Source organism: Zonotrichia albicollis, chromosome 19 (assembly GCF_047830755.1).
Source record: "Zonotrichia albicollis isolate bZonAlb1 chromosome 19, bZonAlb1.hap1, whole genome shotgun sequence".
NCBI classification, from domain to species: Eukaryota; Metazoa; Chordata; class Aves; order Passeriformes; family Passerellidae; genus Zonotrichia; species Zonotrichia albicollis.
Genome location: NC_133837.1, coordinates 10,649,322 through 10,672,757, shown reverse-complemented (window position 1 = coordinate 10,672,757; position 23,436 = coordinate 10,649,322). Strand labels below are relative to the sequence as shown.

The 23,436-nt window shown below is 40.4% G+C and overlaps 1 protein-coding gene across 4 annotated transcripts in view; it reads left to right on the top strand.

Moving 5' to 3' along the window:
* PRKCA (protein kinase C alpha) overlaps positions 1 to 23,436 on the top strand; it is a 152,045-nt gene that overhangs the window by 59,665 nt on the left and 68,944 nt on the right. For all 4 annotated transcript variants that reach the window (XM_074554900.1, XM_074554899.1, XM_074554901.1 and 1 more), the window contains one exon: positions 1,067 to 1,149. In XM_074554900.1, coding sequence (XP_074411001.1) covers positions 1,067 to 1,149 — 83 coding nt within the window. The remainder of the gene's footprint in view (positions 1 to 1,066; positions 1,150 to 23,436) is intronic.

The following is a 23,436-nucleotide window of genomic DNA, read 5'->3' as shown; positions in this document are numbered from 1 at the left end:
GTGAAGTTGAGGAAATTTAATGTTTGCTGTTGTTAAGCAATTTAACTCTATTTTATTCTTGAGATTTGGGGAATAGTGTGGTTTTATGTGTTGGAAATGCAAAATTTCAAGTATACAGAGAATGCATTGCCTATAAACAAGCTGTGAATTACTTTTAAATCATTTCATTATAGTCTCCTGACTCACTGCTTGATGGCATGGTGTTTATTACAAGGTTTTTTCAATCTCAAGTCTTGATTGCCTCTTTTGTTGAAATGTGGACCAATTTCAAAATATCTGAACTAAGTTTAATATTGTGAAAGAGCCCATAGTGGGAGTGAAAACTGGAATTCTGACTCTTAAAGTAAGCACCCTCAAGGAAATGGTTCCTTTGCTGTGGTTTGGAGGGACCTGTGTGACCACCTATGGCCTCCATCCCATGGCAGGAACTTTTTTATCTCAGAAAGAAAAAGTTCTTTGAGATCATTCATAAATTTTAAATGGGCTTCACATTGCAATCAGGAGCTAATTTTCTTTTCCCATTATCTCCTGCCATTCTGTGCTATGAGTACACTTTGTTCTCCAGAACAGCCTCACTCACAGAGAGCTCTGGTCCCTCACAGAAGTAATTAAGCTGGGAAAGATTTGGATTTTTGTAGAGCCCTTCCCCTGGCATGCAGGGGAGCAAATCCCAGCCCCAAGGATGGGTTTCATTCCAGCTGCACATCCCTCCCATCCCTCCTGGATGCACACTGACAGTTCTGTGACAGAGCAGGATTGAGATTCAGGAAATGTGCCTTTGTGGAGCTGCTCATCCCACGCTGGATTTGAGCACTGTGGGCTGTCTCCAGCATTCAAGATTTATCATTGTGTGGAGTCTCTTGGCTTTTGAATGTGAATGCTTATCTCCTCTTTAATCACAGTGTTTGCTTGGTGTCTTGTGTCTTTATTTTACATGGGACTCTGCTTGCTTTCCTTGACTCACAGGTGAAATATTTAGGTTTTATTTTACATTTGTTACAAAATAGAAAAAGGAACACCACCACCAACCACTCTAACTGTTGTTTCCCCCCTTTTTTTTTGCCAGTTTGCTGTTTTGTGGTTCACAAGAGGTGCCATGAGTTCGTTACCTTCTCCTGTCCTGGGGCTGACAAGGGGCCTGACACTGATGTGAGTACATTGACTTTTCAGAGCCTGCTTTACACAGATTTATCTTGTTACACCCATGAGAGTGGATTACAAACAGGATCAATGGGTTCTTCACGACAGATAATTGAGTCCAAGTGGGTTTTAACAGTTGTGAAGTGAACACTTATGGACTGAAAAATCTATTTTTGGTAAGAGCAGTAAGCTTGAGAGTGTGACCAAGAACAATATCCTCAGAATGTGATAACCCTGAGGCGTTCACCCAGCCATGAATCAGCATTTTATTTTCTTTGCTTTATGTTGGATGTATTTGACATTAACAGTTCCCAGAAAGGCTGAAGCTTTCTCTGAACTTTCTTAGTACCTGTCTTATCTCAAAGTGTATCTTCTGAGCTGTCTCTGGTCCGTGTCTCACTGCACACAAAGATCTGTAGCTCCAGTTAAATGACAATTTAATCTTCAGCCAGCTGGCTTACTGGGTTTTTATTTTATTTTCATGTTTGAGCTAGTCTAGGAGTCTGGCTACTCCCATTCCATCCTCCTCTGTCAGTACTTCTGTGGCATTTTTGGTCCACAACCAGTTTTCCTCCCCACACATCTGCCTGCCTGGTGAGACACATGTGCGGGATCTTTGTGTCACCCTGCTGAAATAATAAACTGATCTCGTTTGTTCACATAAAAATAACATTTCTTTGGGTTTTAGAAATCCCACTTTACAGTGAAGTAATTTAACATCTGCTTATGGGAACAATGCATTCCAAGTGTTCTTTGTCTGAATGGCTTTGTTTTGTTTCTTATCACATATTCATGCTCTAGATTGTAGGCTATTATCTCCTCTGATAAAATGCACCAGAAGAATTTTCCTGCTAGCTTTTAATGAGCTTCTCATGAATTGTTTCAATATGCCAGCCAGGAGGTCAGTGAACAATATATGGGCAGGAGCCACAAGGGGTCTTGGAAAATTTCAGATATTAAAAAGTTCTCTCATTTTTAAATTTAAGTATGGGGAAATGTTGAAGAACTGAGAAGAATTTTTAAAACTTCCATTTTAATACATTTCACATCATTTATATTTAGGTGCAGAAGAAAAATGCTAAAGTTAGGAGTGTAATTGAGTTAGGAGTGTTGAGTATCTCTTGTTTAGCTGATACAGACCTTACCAATAAAACTGGTGAGGCAAGAGCAAGAAACCAAAATTGTTCTTCATATATTTGCTTTTCTGAACCCAAATCTGGTTTGAGCTTAGTGCTCACTTAGGATATTAATGGAAGTTATTCTTGATTGAGAGGTGGCACTCATGAGTGGCTCTGCTGTGTCCATAATGAATGGTTTGGCTCTTAGAAGTGCTCTTGGATATTTATTTTTTTTATAAGATGGCTCTTTGGGGTTGTTCACCTGGAGTTCAGAAATGAGAACGCAGGTTTGTGTGTGAGACCATTTAATTTTACTGAACTCTTTTCCTGGTGACAGAGTCTGTGCCAGGTTGTTAATGGTCTTTAATATTGCTGGCTGCATTTTGTGATTTGGGGTTTTGGGCTCAGTGATTAAATAAATCAGCCTAATGTCGCGTTCCTGTATTTGGGTTACCAAATGATCATTTTCAGTATTTACACAGCAGCAATAGCTCAAAAACAGTTTGAAGATTAAAAGCAATGAGAAAATAAATATGTTTTATTAAAACTGTGCTACATTAGTGGGTACTGTTACACAAAGAGGATTGTAGAATATTATACTTTAATTTACTGAAATGTTTGACTGTAATTTCAACCCTTTTACAATTCAGCAACTGATTCCTCTCCCAGTTGCTGCAAGCTTTGTTTTGAAATGTAGTGTGCTATAAAGCTTAACATAACATTTAGCAGATTTTTAAATATTAAAACATCCTTTTCTAAATTACTTTGTGCAGGTGCACAATTAATTTGTGTACTCAAATGCTCCAGTGTTACCTTTCCATTAATTGTAAGACTAATACTGTCATTAATAAAATTAATTTTCCAGAGCAATAATTATAATAATTACAATCATTATATAATAATAATTGTTGTGTATCAGAATAATGTTAAATTATGGTGCTCTGTACTTTTAATATAAATGAGGCAGTCCTTGCAAAATAATGCCTTAATAAAGGTGAGTGTAAAAGAGGAAAGCTTAAAGTGAGTCTCTTCTTGTTTTACTCAGAGTAGCTGAAATGTGAGGTTGAAATGTCTGTTTGTGCCAAAAGGAAAATAATACTTGGGAATAAAGTGCTCATCCATTGCAGTGGTGGTGTCTGGGGAGCAATATCCTGTTTCAGTGAAACAAGAAGTCACACAATCAAAAAATTGTGCATTTCCTTATTACTTGGCAGGGTGTGAGCTCTGGTTTCTTAGCAAAAGCAGCTCAGGAAGTTGTTTTCCTGCTGTCTGACAGCTCTCAACAGAAATTATTCATTTTCTCTTTATGGCCACCCCTTTATGGTGGTGCTGAGGGGAATTTAACAGCTCCTGCTGCTGCCTCATCTCCAGATCAGGTGCTTGCTTTGGGAAGATGCTTGATGTTCTTAAAACTATCTTAAGTCATACATGAAATACTTAAAACTTTGGTAAATCAGTGTAGAAATGTAAGAGCAGCCTCAGAAATGGAGTTGTGCTTTAATGAGCTTTGTTAAGATGTGTGCAATATTGAGGGATAATTGGTCAGTTTATTGAAAAATGGAGTTAAATATTTGTTTTCTTTGTTAATGAAGTTCAGTGACCAGAAGGTGTCTTTGTTATATATTAAAATGTTCCTAATTACATGCTGCATGTAATTAAACAAACTCAAGCATTAATTTAAAGTAGTATTTGACTGTATTTTGTGTTTCAGTACAGGTTTTATAAGACTTTGAGTGCACAGGAACTCACAGAGCATGGCCTCTGGATCAGCACTATTTCCATTTCAGATTATAATAATAGAGAATCCAAGGGAGAACTGCGAGCAAAATAAATAGAAATTAAAAAGTGAAAATAATTTGAATTAGAGTGAGTGATTCAACAGTGAAAGGATTTAAAATCTGGCTCTGCTTGGTGAGTCTTTCTTCTTGAAGCACCTTGGAGAGAATGGATGGGAAGATCCAGATGTGTCCTTACATAAAATCAAACAGCAAATATTGTTTTACCCTCTCATCATTGCAGGGTAACTGAACCCAGGGATGTCAGAGGTGACATGCTGCAATTTCCAAGTCAATTATCCTCTTGATACTGAAATTTTTGGGAGCTTTATTATCTTAAGCACATTTGAAAGCTCAGTGGGAATGTGAACAACTGTGAGGTTCTGTGGGATGCTGCAGGAGTTGGGTGTTTTCATCAGTGGGTTGGACATTGAGATAATGCAATTCTAGAGTACAATATTTCACATTTTTTTTCGATGTGTTAAGATATAATTTATTAAACCAACAAAAAATAACTGGTGAGAGGAAGAAAAATAAGAAAAAAGCAAAAATAAAAGTAAATCAGAGTGATTAATAGTTTCGATTTTTTCTGTGTGTAAAGATATAATTTATTAAAACAACAAAAAAATCACTCATAAGAGGAGAAAAAATACAAAAAAGCAAAAATAAAAGTCAGTCAGTGTGATCAGGAAGACAGTGGTTCAGAGGAAACTGAAGCAGGGTTTTCAGTGGATCATAAATTCCCTGCTGGCCAGCTGTGCACCCCTGGTACAGAGGCAAAGATATGACAGAAATCATGATTCTGTTTTTCAGGGAAATGTTTTATGTTGAATTCTGCACCTCTTAATTTGGAATTCGGGAAAGAACTGAAGTGTTAAAGTTCTTTAAAGCACAATCTTTGAGTATTTTTTTGTCTCTTAAACTGTGCCCAGGTCTCTTAGGGACAAATAACTCCATAACAGGGCAGGGGTTTGGGTGTGGTGATGGGGAACTGCTGCCAGCGGCTGCCAGTAGAAGAAATTCAGAATTTTTTTTTCTTGGGTTTTCCCTCTCTCCAGAGTGCTGTGGATATTTGGATATTCCCTGAGTGCTCTGTGGGGAGATGGGACGTGAGCCCTGTGAGCTTCCACTGTGATTTTCATTTATGGTTTCTGTGATTCTAGAGCTGGGAGGAGAAAGATTGACCCTTAAAAATTCATGTGCTGGGGGAGCAGTGGGAAACTCTTAATTCAGAGATGCTGATGTTCAGGGGCTGGGCTTGCCCTGAGGCTGGGGGAGTGCTGATGTCCACATTTACTGCACTCTTACTGAGAAAAATGATTTGAAGAATCACCTCTGTACTAAGCCAGAATAAATTAATATAACTGGTCTGCCCTGGAGGGCTTAGGTGTCTTGTCCAGATTTCTATTCAGTTCCAGGAAATGCTGATTTTTTTTTTTTTCTGTTTTATTTCCCCCACTGGCATTTAATCATGTTTCTAGATCATATTTACATGTAGGAGGCTGGTTTCAGAGTGGAAAAAGAGAGCTGGGGAATTACAAAAACCAAACCAAACATGAGAAGAAAAGGCAGTAACTGGAAGCACAGTATTAAGATTTACTACAGAACTAGTTAAAAAGGGATTTTAATCAGAAAGCTTTGCAGTCTTTTTCCAAGGATAATGAAATGCAGCAGCAGGGCTTGTCTGATTTGCTTTTAACTCTGTAGTTGTTTTTTTACAATGGAAAACAACTGTTAGAAATGTTGGGCATTTTGAGACTGGAGCAGCAACAAACATAATTTGATAAAATATTGTAGAATCATTAAATCACTTAGATTGGAAAGGATCTTGAAGATCATCAAATCCAACCATATCTCACTAAGGTCTGGGGGAAAGGTTTCATTGCTAATCTGAATTCTGAGTAATAGTCAATCTTGTCCCAGAAATATTTTCTTTTTAATTAAGATGAAAACCTTCTTGCTTCATCACAAAAGATACACAACTGCAGGGAGGCCTGGCAAGAGGCAGTTCACTGCTTGCCAAATTGACAAAAATCTTCTCTTTAAAAGAAGCCTTTATGAATTTTTGGAAGTGATTCCTAAACAGCTCTGATGCAATTTTTCATTGCATTCCCTAAAGAGAAAATTTAAAGCCCCCTCTATTTACAGATTAAGGAAACAACTCAAAGTGTTTGCATGTCTGTGGTTTCTAATTATGATAATTATTAATCACATTGATTTTGTTTGCAATAGACATTATTAGATGCAGGCAGTAGGTAATATTCTTAATAAAATGCAATTACAGTGCAAACGTATTTTTGTCAAAATATGGTGATCCTTGCTGTGTTACACAGCCTTTTCCCCAAAAGCATCTCCTGGATAACAAAATCAGCATGATCACAGTCAGTGCAGTAAGTGATACTGAAGGAGCTGAAAATTTGTATTCTTTCTATTATTTATCATAGGCGCTTTAAAACAAATTTTACAGGACAGCAGTACTGTTTTTCTTACAAAAATAAACATTTTCTTGCTTGTGAATCTCTGACTTTTGAATCCCTGAAGAGTATCCAAAGCAGTTTATGGAGAAATAAAGGTTTTGTTTCTATGGTTTTGCCTTCAAAGCCCTGTAGTGGGGGAAAGTTGCTTGGAGTTGTAATGTTTAATTATTTTTTCCATGGTGCTGTGTGACACTGGCTCATTACAAAGTGTGGTTATGTTGACAATGAAATTCCAATTTGATTGGAAGTGCAGAGGTAAGGTTCTTTTTAAAGGAAGGCAGAGAAATGTCTGTGCATCCTGAGAGGGATATGTTGGGCTCATTTTCCTCCGGCACTGGGAGGAGGTTTTGGGCACAGAGGTTCAGGAATGGCCCATCCCTGGCTGTCCTGAGGGGTTTGATGCTCTCCTGAATGTTGCCTTCTGATACAAGGCAGGCGGCCTGGTTTCAGGAAACAGCACGGCCACCCCCTTCCCTCTGTGGGATCCTGTGGGATCTCAGGATCTGAGTCCTGAGATGCCGAGCCACCGAGAGCACCCTTGGGGGGCCCGGGAGTCCTGGAATGTTGCCAGAAGTGTCTGGTGGCTGGACTTTGACCCTACACGGGAGACGACACCTGTATGAAGATAAGAGGACTTCACCGGGGTGAATGGCGAAAAGATTAGCTAATTAGAGGGTGAGACACAGGGTTTAGGATTTCTGTACAGGGGGGTTTAGAGGAGTAAGATGGAGGAATCGGGGCGTGTCCTGTCCTCCTTCTTCTTCCTCTTCTCCTCCATCTTCTTTGGCCATGGTGGCACTCTTGGATTGGTTATTACTGAGAGTGCACCCAGCAATGAGAATAAATGGTATTGGGGAAAAATGATAAATATTGTACACGTAACCATGGGTATAAAGATACGTGGCGGTCCGGAGGACGGCACAGTGTGCTCATGGCTGACTGCTGAGCAGACCTCTGTCGGGCTGAAAGAAAATCTTTTAGATAAACAATTAATAAACATAAAAACCGAAAGAAGAACTGAAGCCTCTTCTCGTCCTTCGATACGCGGGCTGCCCAAGGCCACCCCGGGCCTTTCCAGGCCCTTCAAACAGCCGAGATAACCGGACACTTCCCCAGGGTCGCTCGGGCCTAAGAAACACGCGGGCACCAATATGGTGGAGGATCAAAGGCCTTTATTCTCTTCTCGTGGGGTTTTATAGTCTAAGGGGCTTCTACGTCAGGTGAGGGTCTGTCCTTACCATCTATGGTTAGTAGGGATGGAAAGTTACCTGGGCATCTGGTTCAGGGGGCTACATTCCTATGTTAATTTTCTTATCTAAGGGGACAGGGGCCCTGTCTTCCCGTAACATCACGAGATCTTCCGAACGCCAGGCCCTACCTGCTACATCTGAATGAGGCTGCAAGCAGCTCCCCAGGTTACCTGAAAGCAGTTCTTGTGCTGGATTGTGTTTGAATTAATCATCCCCCTAGAAAACATGTGCGCCTTCTATCCCTAAATTAAAGCACAGGCTCCTTTTATTGCAGCTGAAATGGCTTTTAGCTACAGTGAGCCATCCTCATCAAAAGCAGAATTAAATTACAAAGGAACAAGTTCATGAACTTTTATCACTACTGGTAATTCCCACTTTTTCCCTGCAGCCCAGTCTCCAGACTGGCTCTGTGTCCATCTGCATGGAAATTCTGCCTGCAGTGTGAAAGGAGCTGTGTGAATGCTCTCCTGAGCCCCCCATGGCAGGAAATCCATGGTGGGTGCCTGCCTGCACACTGTGGGCCTCCAAGGAACATTTGCTCACATCCTCCAGTGCAGCCCTTCAGGCTTTCAGTTCATGGGGTTTGGGCCTGAGATGCTGAGAGTGCAGTTTAGATTTTTGTTACAGCCTCTGAGATTTGAAAGTTCATAGCTTTTTATTTATAAAAATATTTTTTTTATTATTTTCCCAATCCAGAACAGTGCAAGTGCTGAATAGCTGCATCATAAAATTTAGACTTTATATTTTTCTTTCTAGCCTTTTCCTGTGCAATATATAATATAACATAGGTGATGCTGGTAAGAGTTAATCACTGAACAGAGCTCTGCTCAGACAGTTAGGAAATGTATATAAATGATGAACCTAAAAATATCCCTGATTTTCACAAGTTAGCACTGCAGAACAATTAGGCAGTGGGACTATAAAAGGAGAACTCACAATAAGTTATTCCCAGTAGTAAAGAGAAATCTTGTGGATGAGGTGCAGTTGTGGTGGCAGCAACTCCTGGGTGCTGATTTTCACCATCAAAACTCTGTTTAACTCCCCAAATTGAAGTTGGCATAATTCCAACAGCACTTATTTCCAGTTGTTAAGAATACATTGAGTTTTGTGCAATTTGGGTTGAGATTCATTATTTCCAAGTCAGCTTTTGTTTCCCCTTGGCAAAAGTCTCCTGTGTCAATCTTTAAACTCTGTGTAAATGTGCTGATATTCGGGTTTAAGGGAGAAGAATGCCTCAAAATTACTAATAATCTGTTTTGTTACATGAGATATCATGTGTAAAATGCACCACAGACATTTCTGTCAGGTTCCACCCCCAAAACGATGTGGGTTTTAAAATAAAGAAGAGTGACTATGGCACACTGAACTCAGGAGCTGGAAGAGACACAGACAGACCACTGAGAGAGCCTTGCAGAATGCTGGCCATTTTTAGCACTGTCTCTTTGTTGAGGTGGCAGTTCTTGCACCAAAATTAGATTCAATCTTAATTTGGCATAAAAGAAGTGGGCTCATTTTGAAAAGCACCGCAGATCCCATATGCTCAGAGTGATTTTAATGTGTCACCAGAGTGTCCCCAGCTCTGGGGATGGCTGGGCTCTGTCCTTGGGGTGCTGCAGGAGTTTGCTGAGTTGAAATGGTGTGGCCTCAGCTCCTTGGTGTAAATCCCAGCTCCAGGGAAGCTCCTCTGGGGGTGGGGAGAAAAGAACAACTTGTACTCTTGGGAAAGAGCAAAGCTCTTTTATGGAGGTGCTGTGACCCTGGAACAGAGAGATGAGAGAGGAAAAGCAGGGAGGGGACATGGGGACATCCTGGCTGGGCAGGGAGCAGCTGCCACCCCCCTTCCACTGCAGCCCCATTGATCCATGGGCTGCTGGGAAAGCATCAAGGAACCAAACAGTTTGGTTTCCTTCTTGGCCATTGCTCTTGTGCTCTCTCATTTTCACTGATGTCCATTATTGGGGTCATACTCTGAAGAGATCCAAATAGCTCACAGATTTTTTTTCCAGCCTTTGGGATAGATAGGATTTGTCTTGAAGTCATCAGTGACCTCAGGGAAGGTGTATTAAAGTGTTATCTTAATATTCTGTGACCCTGGAACAGAGAGAGGAAAAGCAGGGAGGGGACATGGGGACATCCTGGCTGGGCAGGGAGCAGCTGCCACCGCCTTTTACTGCAGATCCATTGGTCCATTGGCTGCTAGGAAAGCATCAGGGAAGTTTTGCATGCACAGGAGCAGTTTGGTTTCCTTCTTGGCCATTGCTCTTTTGTTTTCTCATTTTCACTGATGTCCATTATTTGGGTCATACTCTGAAGAGATCTGATAGCTCACGGATTTTTTTTTTTCACCCTTTGGGAAATACAGGATTTGTCTTGAAGTAATCAGTGCCCTCAGGGAAGGTGTATTAAGTGTTATCTTAATATTCTGTGACCCTGAAACAGAGAGATGAGAGAGAGGAAAAGCAGGGAGGGGACATGGGGACATCCTGGCTGGGCAGGGAGCAGCTGCCACCGCCTTCCCCTGCAGATCCATTGGTGTCCGTTATTGGGGTCATACTCTGAAGAGATCCAGGTACCTCACAGATTTTTTTTGTCAGCCTTTGGGATAGATAGGATTTGTCTTGAAGTAATCAGTGACCTCAGGGAACATGTATTAAGTGTTATCTTAATACTCTTGTCATTTTATAATTGATCTGTTTTTTCTAGCAGCCCAATGAAACTTGATGCAAACAGATTTTAAGGCAGTGGAGCATTACCTGTGCTGAAAAACCAAATCCTGATGCTTCTGCTGAAGTTAAGACGGTGCCAGTCATGATTCCCTTCATAATTTGATTTTTGCTGTTCCCTTGCAAATAAATTACAGTGGCATGGCCTGTGTAATTAATGAACCTCAGTCCTTAAAGTACCACTGATCAGTGCTGAGCTCATAAACTAAAGGCAGAAGCATATCATAAATTCTGCTAATGAGAACTTAATTGATGGAAAAGTCAGAGATTGATTTATTCCTTTTCCTCTGTGTCCCCATGAGAACAGTACCTGCTGAACTGAGGATGAAAGAAATGTCTCAGTGTTGGGAACACCATTGTAATCTGTATCAAAGCACCTTCAGGTCTGTTTCTATGGCAACAGGAGCATCAGACCAGCAGAGAACGGACCAGAAAGGAGATAAAAGCCTCTACAAAAATAGCTGTAAGAAGTGTCTGCATAGCTTTGGCTACTTTTCTTGCCTTTTTTAGAAAAGAAAAAAAAAAAAGCCCAAAACTTGGAGTTTTTTGAAAGCTGGTTATTATTTAGGTTAGAACCTATTAGCACTGAGGTACTGGTAGAATGCAGCAAATTATTAACTGCAGGGACATTAATTAAAGAGTTTATCAAAAAGAAGGTCTTAAAACTAAACTTAATAGAAGCAGTATAATTTCTAAAAGCAATTTCTATGTAACCCTTCTTGAAAAGGCATTTTCTGAATCTTAAGGTCTTCATTCTTTTTATAAAAGTTATAATAAGAAGAGAAATTATATTTTAATAAAAGTTATAATAAGAAGAGAAATTATCCATCTTTGGTCTGCAAATAGCCTTTTCTCCTATCCACCTAATTGCTTTATTATCATTAAATTGAGCACTTGGTGTCTAATTACAATGCTGGGAATTGTAAATCACAGACTGGAGTCCATGGGGTCAATATTCTTCCTTTTGTGTTGCCAGAGATTGGGTAAAAATACGTGAAAAGGAATAAAAAGCTTTTTGCTCCATCTTTCAGATGGACTTTGGTCATTCCAGGGGGAAAAGTGGCCTGGAAAATCAGAGGCAGGTGCAGTTTGAGAGTCTGAGTTCTTGGAATGAAAAGCAAATGATGATTGATTGGACAGGGACTCCAGTGAGCACCAGAGAATGGTTCCTTTTAGGGTGTATGTACAAGCAGAAATGTATAAAAATTCTGATTTACCCTGTCCAAAAATAGGACAAAAAGCACCCTGACTGCAGAAATGAGGTTTGAGGGAGTTGGGAACAGACTGGTATGAGAATATATAGAAAACCTATGTAAAATAGGCCATGCATAAATACATGGAATGTTTGTGGAGAAGGTTCTTTGTTTCTTTGTCTCAGGTTTTATTCTAAAATAACTTTTCCCCTAGAATCATTTGAAATCTGGGATTATCCCAAATTACTTTTTCCTTCCTGCAAAAAATATTTCTGTTTAATCAAAGATAATTTGAGTCCTACAATCTTTCCATGCAGCAGCAAGAAGACCTGGGCATTCCTTTTTATAAATAACTTTGTGAAATTCTTTCTTAGTCAAAATCCAAGGTCTATATTAGTATCTACAGATTGACCTAGTTATGAGTAGAGAGATTGGATTGTTAAATCTGAAGCTGAAGTCCCATTCTGCAATGCCTATTAATGATATTCCCTTTTTAAAATTATATTAAAACTATATTATTTTTACTTCCCTTGAGAAAGAAAAATAAGAATTTTAATAACCAAAGGCTTTGATTTTTGTGGTTATTCTCCGATTTTTAGGGTGTTTCTTTTGTCATGTTGATCTTGTTCTTCCAAAATTCAGTTGTCAGTTTTGAAATTTAGTGAAGTCAATACTCTGTTTTGATATCAAATAGAATAGGAGTCAAATTACTATGGTATTTAGACTTTGGGAGAAGCAGAACCAAAAAAAAGATAGAAGGATAGTTAAAAAAAAACCCCAAACCCAGTAGAAATAAAGCAGTCCTGTAACTTTTAGGAGAAATGTATAAATCCCTCAGAGTTCTGTTTAACATCTGCTACTTGTCTCTCCATGTGCCAAGAGCATGATTGGACCATTCAGGGAAATAAAAAGAACTCTGCAATCAACAGACTTTGTTCAATATTCCTGCTCAAAGGGGACTCTCCATAAATAATATGAAAGACTTTGGTCAAACACAAATGGGTTTATATTTAACATGTTTTATTTAGAAACCTGCCCACACCGAGGTAAAATTAAGAGAAATAGAAATACACTTTAAATTGCTGGAAGCGCATTATAGAGAGGGGTAGAAAATGTTCAATTCTCCCATTCCAGACTAATCCCATGCTCTTGTGTGAGAAGGTGCAGCTGTTTGCTGATCTTACAAGCTCAGATGAAATCAAAGTGATGCCCAGAGCTTTGTGCTTGGCAGCAGCAGAGCCCGGGGTCACTCGAGGAGAGGCTCCAGCGCAGACCCCAACTCCTCCGGGCTGCTCTGATCTGAATCACTTCAGTGACACAGCGCTCCAGAAATGGCTCCTCTAATAAAACTTCGTTTTCAAGTCGTTCTAAAATAAAGGAGGAAAAAAGCAGAGTTTAATTTTCTCTCACTACAGCCGTCCTTGTGCTGCATTTCATTTTCCTGTCGCTCCGCCCCTGTCACAGCCCCTCCCTCAGGTTCATCGCTGCTTGTTTTGCCAATATTCTCGGGATACACTCCAAGAATTTGGGTTATTACTCACTGCAATAAAAGACCAATGCATCTTAATCAATACAGCCTTCCAAAAATTAAATATTTCCTGAAGTTGGGGTTCAAAAGGATCACATTAAAAATCAAATTCCTTCTTCAAAATAGATTTTTTTTTGCCTTCTGAGAGTGTCATGCATGAAAGTATCTGGAAGATGAGATTTATTTTTTTTAATTAAGGCCTTTTGGCAAAATGTGCCCTGCTCTAAAGGGGATGTGGAATTCCTCATCCATGCACATGCAGGCATGTGCACACAGATATTGTTCATTTTCTATGCTCATTAGTGTTTGTGTTCCCCAGCAGAGCCAGCAGGAGCTGCAAGGAGGCACTTGGTGCTTTTGAAAATTAGGTTAATAAATCAACACCTGATGTGGGAGTTGGTGAGGTGTTCTGTGCTGTTCAAAATACAAGATACTTACTATTTGTATAGGTTTTTGTTATGCAGTTGTGTGTCTACTTGTGCAGAAATGTCATATATCTAAAAGTATTTACGGCATATATTTATTCTAAAAACATTGCAGCTCCACAAATACCTGGGTGGAAAAAAACCTGCACGACTGAAAGTTATGTGGCTCAGCATTCCAATTTTTTTCCTTGACTTGTTTGTCAAGGGAGAGCTCAGTAAAAATGAGAACTGCTCTGGATTGCATGGCCAGCAGCTGAGATTTGCAGCAGGTCCTGAATGCAAGGTGCTGCTTTGGAAGTCTGGAGAAATTCAGGGAAAGGTCTGGGAAGCAGTGGGTTTCCAAGCTTTTCTAACATTAGTACAAAATTTGCATCTGAGTCAGTGGGAGTCTTTGGTGCTTAATGAACTGTGCTTGATTTACAAACTTGGTATTTAAACTGTTTCTTTATCGCAGAAATAAAGAGTGTGTGAGATTTACAACTGCAAGAAAAGCTCCAAAGATGCCAAATAAACTGTGCTGCATCTATTGCACTCAGAGCCCTCAGGAAAATGTTGATTATACAAAAGTGTTCAGTGCATTTCCTACAGAATCCCAGGCAGGAAGAGCTCTGGCTCTGGTGGTGAGGGCACCAACGGCTGGAGAAATGATAGAGAGTGATGCCTATAAAACCAGATAAAAAATTTATAGTTCATTTAGTAGGAAATGGAATTGGAGATGCTGCTGTGGGTTCAGGGTGTCCTCCCACAGTCCTTGGGCTTTGGGAGACTCAAATAACCACAGCAAGGAGAAATTTCTTCTGCAGGTGCAGAGCTGGGCTCTCTGTCCCCGCAGTCCCCACCATCCCCTGGGCATTTGCTGCAGTTGATTTGAGTAAATGTCCCCATCATCCCCATCTTTTTTGCCTAAAATACAAAGCTCAGCTGTCTCCCCATCTTTTTTTTATAAGCTTTGCAGCTTTTGTATATGTTTTATTCATTGTGATTAAAAAGAGGTGCAGTTGTAAATAAGGCAAGTGGCAGGAAACTGTTGGTTCAAAAAGCTTCCTGGAATAATAATAATTTCAAAAAAGCAGACTAGGGAAAACAGCTTTAACTGGATTTCTCCAGTCTACCCAGCCTTCTGCAAAATCATCTGAGTATAGCTAGTTTTTAAAAGACTGTTAAAGTTATTCTGACTTAAAAGATGATAACTTAGAAGTGAAGTTTGTCAATAAAGGGAGAAAACAAATAGGTCGTAATTGAAAAAACAAAGGAAAAAAAGAATTATGTCCTTGCTAATGATAGTCCATAATTAGATCTCCTTAATGGATGGGTGGAATAATCTATTTAATTGTAACTATAGTTTGTGATAGATTACTGTGCCTTATTGTATTATGTCCCTGTAATGAAAGAACCAGCATTAGTTTTGTAGTAAATAAATGTTTCTCAGAATGTATTTTTCAATTTTCTCAATTTACTCATAATTTATGTAGGGCCTTGTGAAGTTTTTCCTTATTTTTTCTAATGGGACTAGTCTTTTGATCCTTTGGTAGAAATTGCCCCAATTTCTCACTAATGCAGCAAAGGTTTTGGCCTTATATATTTCCAAGTATATGCTGCTATTTAGTGATTTATCCTAACACTGGCAAGTTGAAATGTTCTTTATCTACAGCCTAATTAAACTAAACCATATACCATCTGTGTCTAGTTCAATTAAAACAAATTGGACAGATTGACCTCCTTAATACTCTTCAAAGCATTTTATTAGTCTGCAGAGTCCCTTCAAGATAACTTGCTGCCTCCTGAAACAACACTTGCTGTCTGCTTGAACAAAACTGGGGGGAAAAATGGCAGTCTGCATGAAAATGAAAAAGAAATGTTCGTCTTTTCATTTAAAACCAAAGAGAAATGTTCATCTTTCCATTTGAAACCAAAGAGAAGTGTTCATTTTTCCATTTGAAACCAAAGAGAAATGTTCATCTTTCCATTTGAGACCAAAGCAAAGAGTAAAAGCCCTGTGGAGGAACATCAGGTGGAAAGAAATGCCCTCCTTTAATGGGCATTTCTCCTCAGCTTTTATTCTCTTTTAGGTCTTTCCTGTGGGGTTTTCCTGGTTTGTTTGTTTGTTTTCAGAGCTCTCTGGGCAGGTGAGGGTGAGAGGACTCTCCACAAAGAATAACAAAGCTGCCCTTACTACAGACAGAATATTTTACTTGGCCAGCAGAAATGTTCCTTTTGTATCTTGACTTGGCAAATGCTCCATGCTTAAAAAGGGGAGATGTGAAAATCCTGACATATTTAAGTGTTCCCTCTGTAACTTTTCTAATGAAAATCAATAGTGTTGAATTACTCCAGTACATCTGTGTTTAAGGTGGTATCCTAAGTTTTATTCCTAAAAAAGTGATTAGGAATAAATGATTCCTAAGTGATTTCTGGGCATGTCCTCTTGATAAACAGCAGAAGATAAAACCAGCAAAGTGTGGGGACTGCTGATGGCTTTTAGAGTTATGACCTGTCTTCGCTGACTGGCGGTCAGATGTAATAGTTCTTTAATTCTCTGGCTAAAATGAAATAGAATTTTCATTCTTCTATTGTGATTCTGTGGATTTCACTTCAGCGGATTATGATACTTTTGGTTTATTTCAGTGTTTGTTTGCTCCATTAATTCAGTTTTTAGCACAATTATTTTTAATTGTTTGTTTCCCTATTAAGCCCTGACTGTGCCCTCGTCCTGAAGGAGTGATCAGGAATTTCTATCCAGTACAAACCCCCTGTTTGCCCCTCTCTGGCCATGCAGGTGCTGTTTCATTTCTTGCTGGGAATGGTCTCTGCAGAAGATTCTGCCAAAGTCTCTTCATTAACTGGCTGGCAGAAGTTTGGAGCAGTTGACCAACTTTCCCTCAGATGATAAAATCATTTTGTTTGGCAAATCATTTCCATGTAATTAATGGCTTTCAGAGCTCCTTTGCAGCTCTCCTTGGTGGGGTGAGAGCTGGTGAACACAGCAATGTCAGGTCTTGTCAACAGGAATGAATTTCCTGAGATTCTGATATTTCTGTTACTCATAGTTCGTCCAGGAGAGCAAGTTGAGATTGGAAAAGAGAGTAAAATTTTTATTCTTCAGATTAATTAGTTGTAAATAACTCTTCATCAAACTTCAAGAACTGCCAGTCTTGAGCAAACATTTCTTTAATAGCATGGTTGGGACTAAAGCCCTTTGTGCCTTGTGCTGCTTTACTGAGTTGGGTTTTCCTTTGGGATATTCTCTGCCCTGACCTTGCATAAACTTGCTGCTTCAAGAATATCCTCTGTGATCATATCCTGCGATGCTGAGAGTGTGCAGTAATATTCCTTAATTTTCTTTAAAACTCATTTTAATGATCTTTTAAAAGAAATTGAATTACTCTGAAAAAAAAAAAAGGAGAAAAAGAAAAAAATATTTTTGTTTGTGATACAGAACAGCAGAGAAGACAAGCAATAATCTTTGCTATTTGGGTGATTCAGTGAAGGCTGACTGAGCATCTGTTTAGCAATTTGAAGTTGGAGACAGCTACAAAATTTGTCATCCTGCAACAAAGAGGGACATTTAATTCCATTGTAAATATGTAAGATGTAAATTTACTAAAGCTCCGTGTTACTGTGAGTAAATTGAGTTTGAATTCATTAAGAACTTTAAAACAATCATCAAGTCAGTAATGAATCATTAACAAATGCAGGAGCAGGCTTTCGGTATTAGGCCAGGTTTTGTTGAGGCTTTGCCTCTTATTTCTGTTTTTTGGGCTGATTTTGGGAGGAAGCTTTATATGTCATGTCAGGGGACTCAGTGCATCCTCCAGGTTGGGCTTTTCCTCTGAAGCCATGTCAGAACAATGATTCCATCTGCTGCTTTGTGCTCCTGATGTTTCCTCAGGGGTCAGGAGCTGGGTTTGGGTTTGTCCTGAGCTGGGTTTGGGTTTGTGTTGAGCTGGGTTTGGGTTTGGCCTGAGCTGAGTTTGGGTTTGTCCTGAGCTGGGTTTGGGTTTTTGTGCTGAGCTGGGTTTGGGTTTGTGTTGAGCTGGGTTTGGGTTTGGCCTGAGCTGGGTTTGGGTTTGTGCTGAGCTGGGTTTGGGTTTGTCCTGAGCTGGGTTTGGGTTTGGCCTGAGCTGGGTTTGGGTTTGTGCTGAGCTGGGTTTGGGTTTGTCCTGAGCTGGGTTTGGGTTTGGCCTGAGCTGGGTTTGGGTTTGGCCTGAGCTGGGTTTGGGTTTGGCCTGAGTTGGGTTTGGGTTTGTGTTGAGCTGGGTTTGGGTTTGTGTTGAGCTGGGTTTGGGTTTGGCCTGAGCTGGGTTTGGGTTTGGCCTGAGCTGGGTTTGGGTTTGTGCTGAGCTGGGTTTGGGTTTGTGCTGAGCTGGGTTTGGGTTTGTCCTGAGCTGGGTTTGGGTTTGGCCTGAGCTGGGTTTGGGTTTGTGCTGAGCTGGGTTTGGGTTTGTCCTGAGCTGGGTTTGGGTTTGGCCTGAGCTGGGTTTGGGTTTGGCCTGAGCTGGGTTTGGGTTTGGCCTGAGTTGGGTTTGGGTTTGTGTTGAGCTGGGTTTGGGTTTGTGTTGAGCTGGGTTTGGGTTTGGCCTGAGCTGGGTTTGGGTTTGGCCTGAGCTGGGTTTGAGTTTGTCCTATGCTGGGTTTGGGTTTGTGTTGAGCTGGGTTTGAGTTTGTCCTGGGCTGGGTTTGTGCTGAGCTGGGTTTGGGTTGGGCTGAGCTGGGTTTGAGTTTGGCCTGAGCTGGGTTTGGGTTTGTGCTGAGCTGGGTTTGGGTTTGGCCTGAGCTCTGTTTGAGTTTGTCCTGAGCTGGGTTTGGGTTTGGCCTGAGCTGGGTTTGGGTTTGGGTTTGTCCTGAGCTGGGTTTGGGTTTGTGCTGAGCTGGGTTTGGGTTTGTCCTATGCTGGGTTTGGGTTTGTGCTGAGCTGGGTTTGGGTTTGTCCTGAGCTGGGTTTGGGTTTGGGTTTGGCCTGAGCTGGGTTTGGGTTTGTCCTGAGCTGGGTTTGGGTTTGGCCTGAGCTGGGTTTGGGTTTGTGCTGAGCTGGGTTTGGGTTTGTCCTGAGCTGGGTTTGGGTTTGTCCTGAGTTGGGTTTGGGTTTGTGCTGAGCTGGGTTTGGGTTTGGCCTGAGCTGGGTTTGGGTTTGGCCTGAGCTGGGTTTGGGTTTGTGCTGAGCTGGGTTTGGGTTTGTGCTGAGCTTTGACCCCCCCAAACTCCCCTCCCATCACATCCCTGCAAGGAAAGGACCTTTCCACACAGGTATTTTACAAATTGCTAATTAGGCACAGAGGAATTGACTCCTGCCTGGATCCCACAGGAATCTGGAGGGATTCCCACTCTCCTGACCCCAAATGGGATCTGCACTCCCTGCTCTGCAGAGCTCTCTGCTTTCACAGGGCTCTGTGAAAATAAAAGATCTTCGCTTCTCAGCCTCAGGAAATGTTTATGGGGATTACATTTTCCAGTTGGAGATTTGGAGAATGAGGTTTCTGGTGTGTGACATGATCTCAGTTGCTTGGAGCCAGGAACACCAAGGTTGTGTTTGATCCCTGTTTGGGCTGTTCCCTTTGGGGACTCAGTGATCCTTGTGGGCCCTTTCACCTCAGGACATTTTGTGATTCTCTAATCAACAAGAAACCCAACCCCTTCCTTAACTAGGGCTCCATTTGGGTTATTGCACTGAGATATTTCAGGCGTTTATTTCAAGGCCATGTGAGAAGCCTGTGTCTTTGAAAGACACCTAATATTTAAAATCAATGTTCTAGGAGGTCCTGAATCCTCAAGGGACAGATTAATAACTTCAAGCTAAAATATTGCAAAATTTAAAAAAAAAAAGATTCCAATAAGTTTTTTGTCTCCTTAAAATAACCCAGCTGTGAATCTTGAAGTCCATGGTACTAAGTGTTCTTTGTTCAGAGTTTAAAAATAATTCAGAACCCCAGGGATCTGGAAGCAGATGTCTGCTTCAGGAATCATAAGGCCCCAAAACTGGGAGTATCTCCTTGTCAGCATACTGATTTCAGAGTCGTGTGGCACCCCCCAATTCACCATGAAAGTTTCTTTTTCCACTGGTTAAAACTTCATTTTCAGAGATCAGGGATGTGGTGGTGGCTTTTTAAATTTGTTCTGAGTGCTTGGGATAATCATTGCTCCAATCTGATCCAGCATCCTCAGATATGCCACAGAATCATAGAATGCTTTGGGTTGGAAAGGAGATACCTATATTTTTTTTTCTAATGTATTTCTATATTTACAGAAATAATCCAATCCCTACAGGACATGCTCTTCCTATACCACTTCCTGTGGCATCTCCAAATTTCTGCTTCAGTTTTACTGTCTCTAATTAATTTCTGTTCCTTGTTCCTCTGTCATATTTCCTCCCCAATCCTGTCACATTCAGGGACTGTACAGAGATACCTGTCTGAATGGAGGAGTTGTGTTTCAAATCAATATTGCCATTTAACCCTGCATTTCCAAAATAAATCACCATTTTATTGGATGGACTACTTACTCTAAACTCTCCATTTCATGATGCTGTGGGCGTGATAAGTAAACTGGTAATATGTGAGCACAAATCCATGTTTTATCAAGGAGCATTATAGGAAGCTTTAGGGTAAGGATTTTTGTTTCCTTTTCATCAGCACCAGACTAATTAATACTTTCCTGTAGAGTTTTTCATCTACAGCTTTTGCCATTTTTCATTTGTTAACCTGCAGTTTATGTAAATACAGTTCTCTGCAGAGGAGGTTTTAAACATATAATCTTACTTCATATTCAGCATTCATATTTTGGGCTTTATTTCACTCCATGAATTCAACATTTCTTTATTTAACAGAGAAGGCTTTGATTTTAAAAAGTATTTACCTGCTTTACTGATTAGCCATGAGAACATTTTTCTGTTGGGTTTAATATATTTATTTAGTACAATCTTGAGGCAGGCAGAAAAACTGCTTAATTGTGTTATGTTAATTATATTCTGTGTGTTTGTTGCTTTTACAAGAAGTGGATTGCTGATTCTCTATAAAATCAAAGCTTGACTCACTGATAACCTGTTTTTTAAACTGAGGCCTCTCAGCCAGGGCATGTTAAAAAATTAAATCCCACAAGTTTGCGTATTTTAAGAGACACTTGAGCATATCTGTGCTGATTGTGAATGTTGGGGCTGAAATCTACTAAAGCCAGAGTAAAAAATGAAATTATTGAGTCAGTCAGAAGATTGAGCTGCATCAGGAGCAGAAGTCAGACACAAGTGGTGAATGTATTGACAGAGGAGCTGGTAGGTAGAGGAAAAATGATCAGCCAAGTGCTTGGATAGTCACTTGAACAGTTTTAAGTCTGTATTTTATTAACCTATGGATCACCAGCAGACTGTTGGTGATGAAGTGCAATAATGGAACAATGTCATATATAATAGGGGAAAAAACCCCAGAGATGTGGGACTTGAAATTAATATCTCTCCATCACAAGAACTGCTTGAGTTTTATTTATGGAGCACTTGGGAATTGTTCTTTCTGCAGGGTGAGGCTTCAGGTGTTTTTTCTTTCTTATCTATAATGCAGTGTCATACAAAAAATAATAAGGAAGAGAAAATCTGACTCATGGCATCTGTATTTATCTGTGAAATAAGTGGCTGTTGCACAGATAAATGTCGTATTTGATCAAACCTGTTGTAATTCTTTCTCTAAGTCTTAGGTATGAACTGGTTTGCTGATAGAGGACTGTCAGTTGCATAATGTCAAATCTCTGGAAAATAGTTCAGCGCCTTCCAAATGGAATTATTTTGTTAATAATTAAAAAAAAAGTGGGAAACCTTTATTTTGCATTTTCTAAAATTCATTTTTGAGGGTCTAGACTGCAAAATCTTCCAAAAAACCCCCTGGCTATGCTGGTGCAGCTCCTGCTCTGGGAATGTGGTGTGGCGTGTCAGAAACCAGGTTTGCTGTGACCTTTGAGGCTGCCCAGATCCCTCTGTGGGGAGGATTCCCACCGTGTCTGGCACTGACTAATCATTTAACTGGGCTCTGCTGAACTGGATGGTGCTGATTTCTCTTGGACAATTTATTTTGCTGCTTGACAGGCTCAAAATTTACTCTTTTGCTGAAGAACTTCTTGAAAAAAATGTTGTTGCTGTGGTAATAAAACATGTCTAAGTGCTTTAATAGATTTTTACAGATAGTTCATATAATACAGGGATGAGAATGTGCCTGCCTGTATAGGGAAAATTCTGTGGTTCTTTTAGGTGCTTCCCCATGAATAACAACAATAAAAATAATAATAAAACAGCATAGAGCTGTGTTTATACTTCATGTACCTAAACTTCTATTAAGCTCTGGTAACAGATTTTCTCTTGATGTTGTGCTCTTGCTGCAGAGTAGCCTCATTTGTTTTGCCTGACAGGAAATATGTAAAAAAAAATAAAAATAATAGCACAAGACCATGCTCTGTCACACTTGAAGTAGCCGTGGGAGTTGAAAGGAATGAGACTTGATAAATTAATGATGCTGAGTGCTGAAGGCAAATGGGGAAGTGATGAATGGAAGGAGAGAGGTGCCAGTCTCTGATGCTGGGATTGACAAGCCAGGCACAAAGGTAATGGCAGAAACTGTGGGCAAGGGGAGCAGGCAGGGAATGAATTAAAGGCAAATTGGTGAATTTGGGACTAAAAGTAACAGTGGTTCATGGAGACACATTTGTTTTAACCACTTTTAAAGCCATGTTTATCTTAGGGGAGATAATATGATTTTGTAAACACTTAACACTATAATTATTTTTTATATGTTGTAACCATGTTTCATTTTACTGCAAATTTGATTTGACTTTTTCAACTGGTATTTTTTATGAAACTACATTTTTATTCCAGCTTGAACTGATCTTATTTCTGAGCTACGATTTATTTTTTTCTTAAATAATGCATTTTTATAGATTTCTGTGCCAGATGCAGCCGGTCACGATCAACTGTGGGATTTCTTGTGGTTTGGACTTTTGTCATCTTGCTCTCAATAACCCAGGGCAGGTTGTTTAATGTTAAGTCAAAGCCTGTTGCAGTGCTGGGGGAGAATCTTAAGGCACAGCAATAATAATTGGCAGAGGTGCAGGGAAAGTCTGTCTAGGCTGGGAATTGGCTTTGATTTGGCTTTGATTGCACGTCAGAGTGAGTCCACATCAAGGTGGGTCCGACTCATCTCACCCCAAATGCACCCTGAGATGGGGATTGTGCTGCTCTGGGTGGCAGCAGAAATGCTGAATTAGTGGGGGGTGGTGCTGCTGTTTCTGCTACCAGACAACACAATACACACAATAAATTTATCTCCTTGTGTTGAAGGGCTATTAGAAATTCCTGGAGTCAGAGCATCTCCAGAGCGTGGCCTTTCCTTCCTCAGCCGCTCACTTGCAGAAAATGCTTGAGCAGCTCGTTCTCAGCAGCTCCAGCCCTGCAGTGCAGGCAGGATAATCCTCATTTGTGGGGCAGGATCCCAGTTTGTGGGATGGATGATTGGTGCCCCGTGCCTGAGCTGGGGTTTGCCCTTCCATAGCTCATGTCCCACATTATTTGTCTGGAATTCATCCCAAGGGTGGGAGGTGCAAAGTCAGGGACCACTTTTGGCTTCAAAATGATGTCAGATTCCAAAGGCACCTGCAGAGGCTGAGTATGCTGGAGCTGAGAAGTGCTTTGTCATTGTCCCTGCCACTGTTTCAAGGCGTTAAAGCTGCCCATAAATCTCAGAAAAAGGCACTGGAGAGAAAGCTCTAACAAAAATCAAAGCAGCACTAACACTTAGGTATGATCTTGAGTGAACAGGAATGTCCAGAATGTGGAAAAGA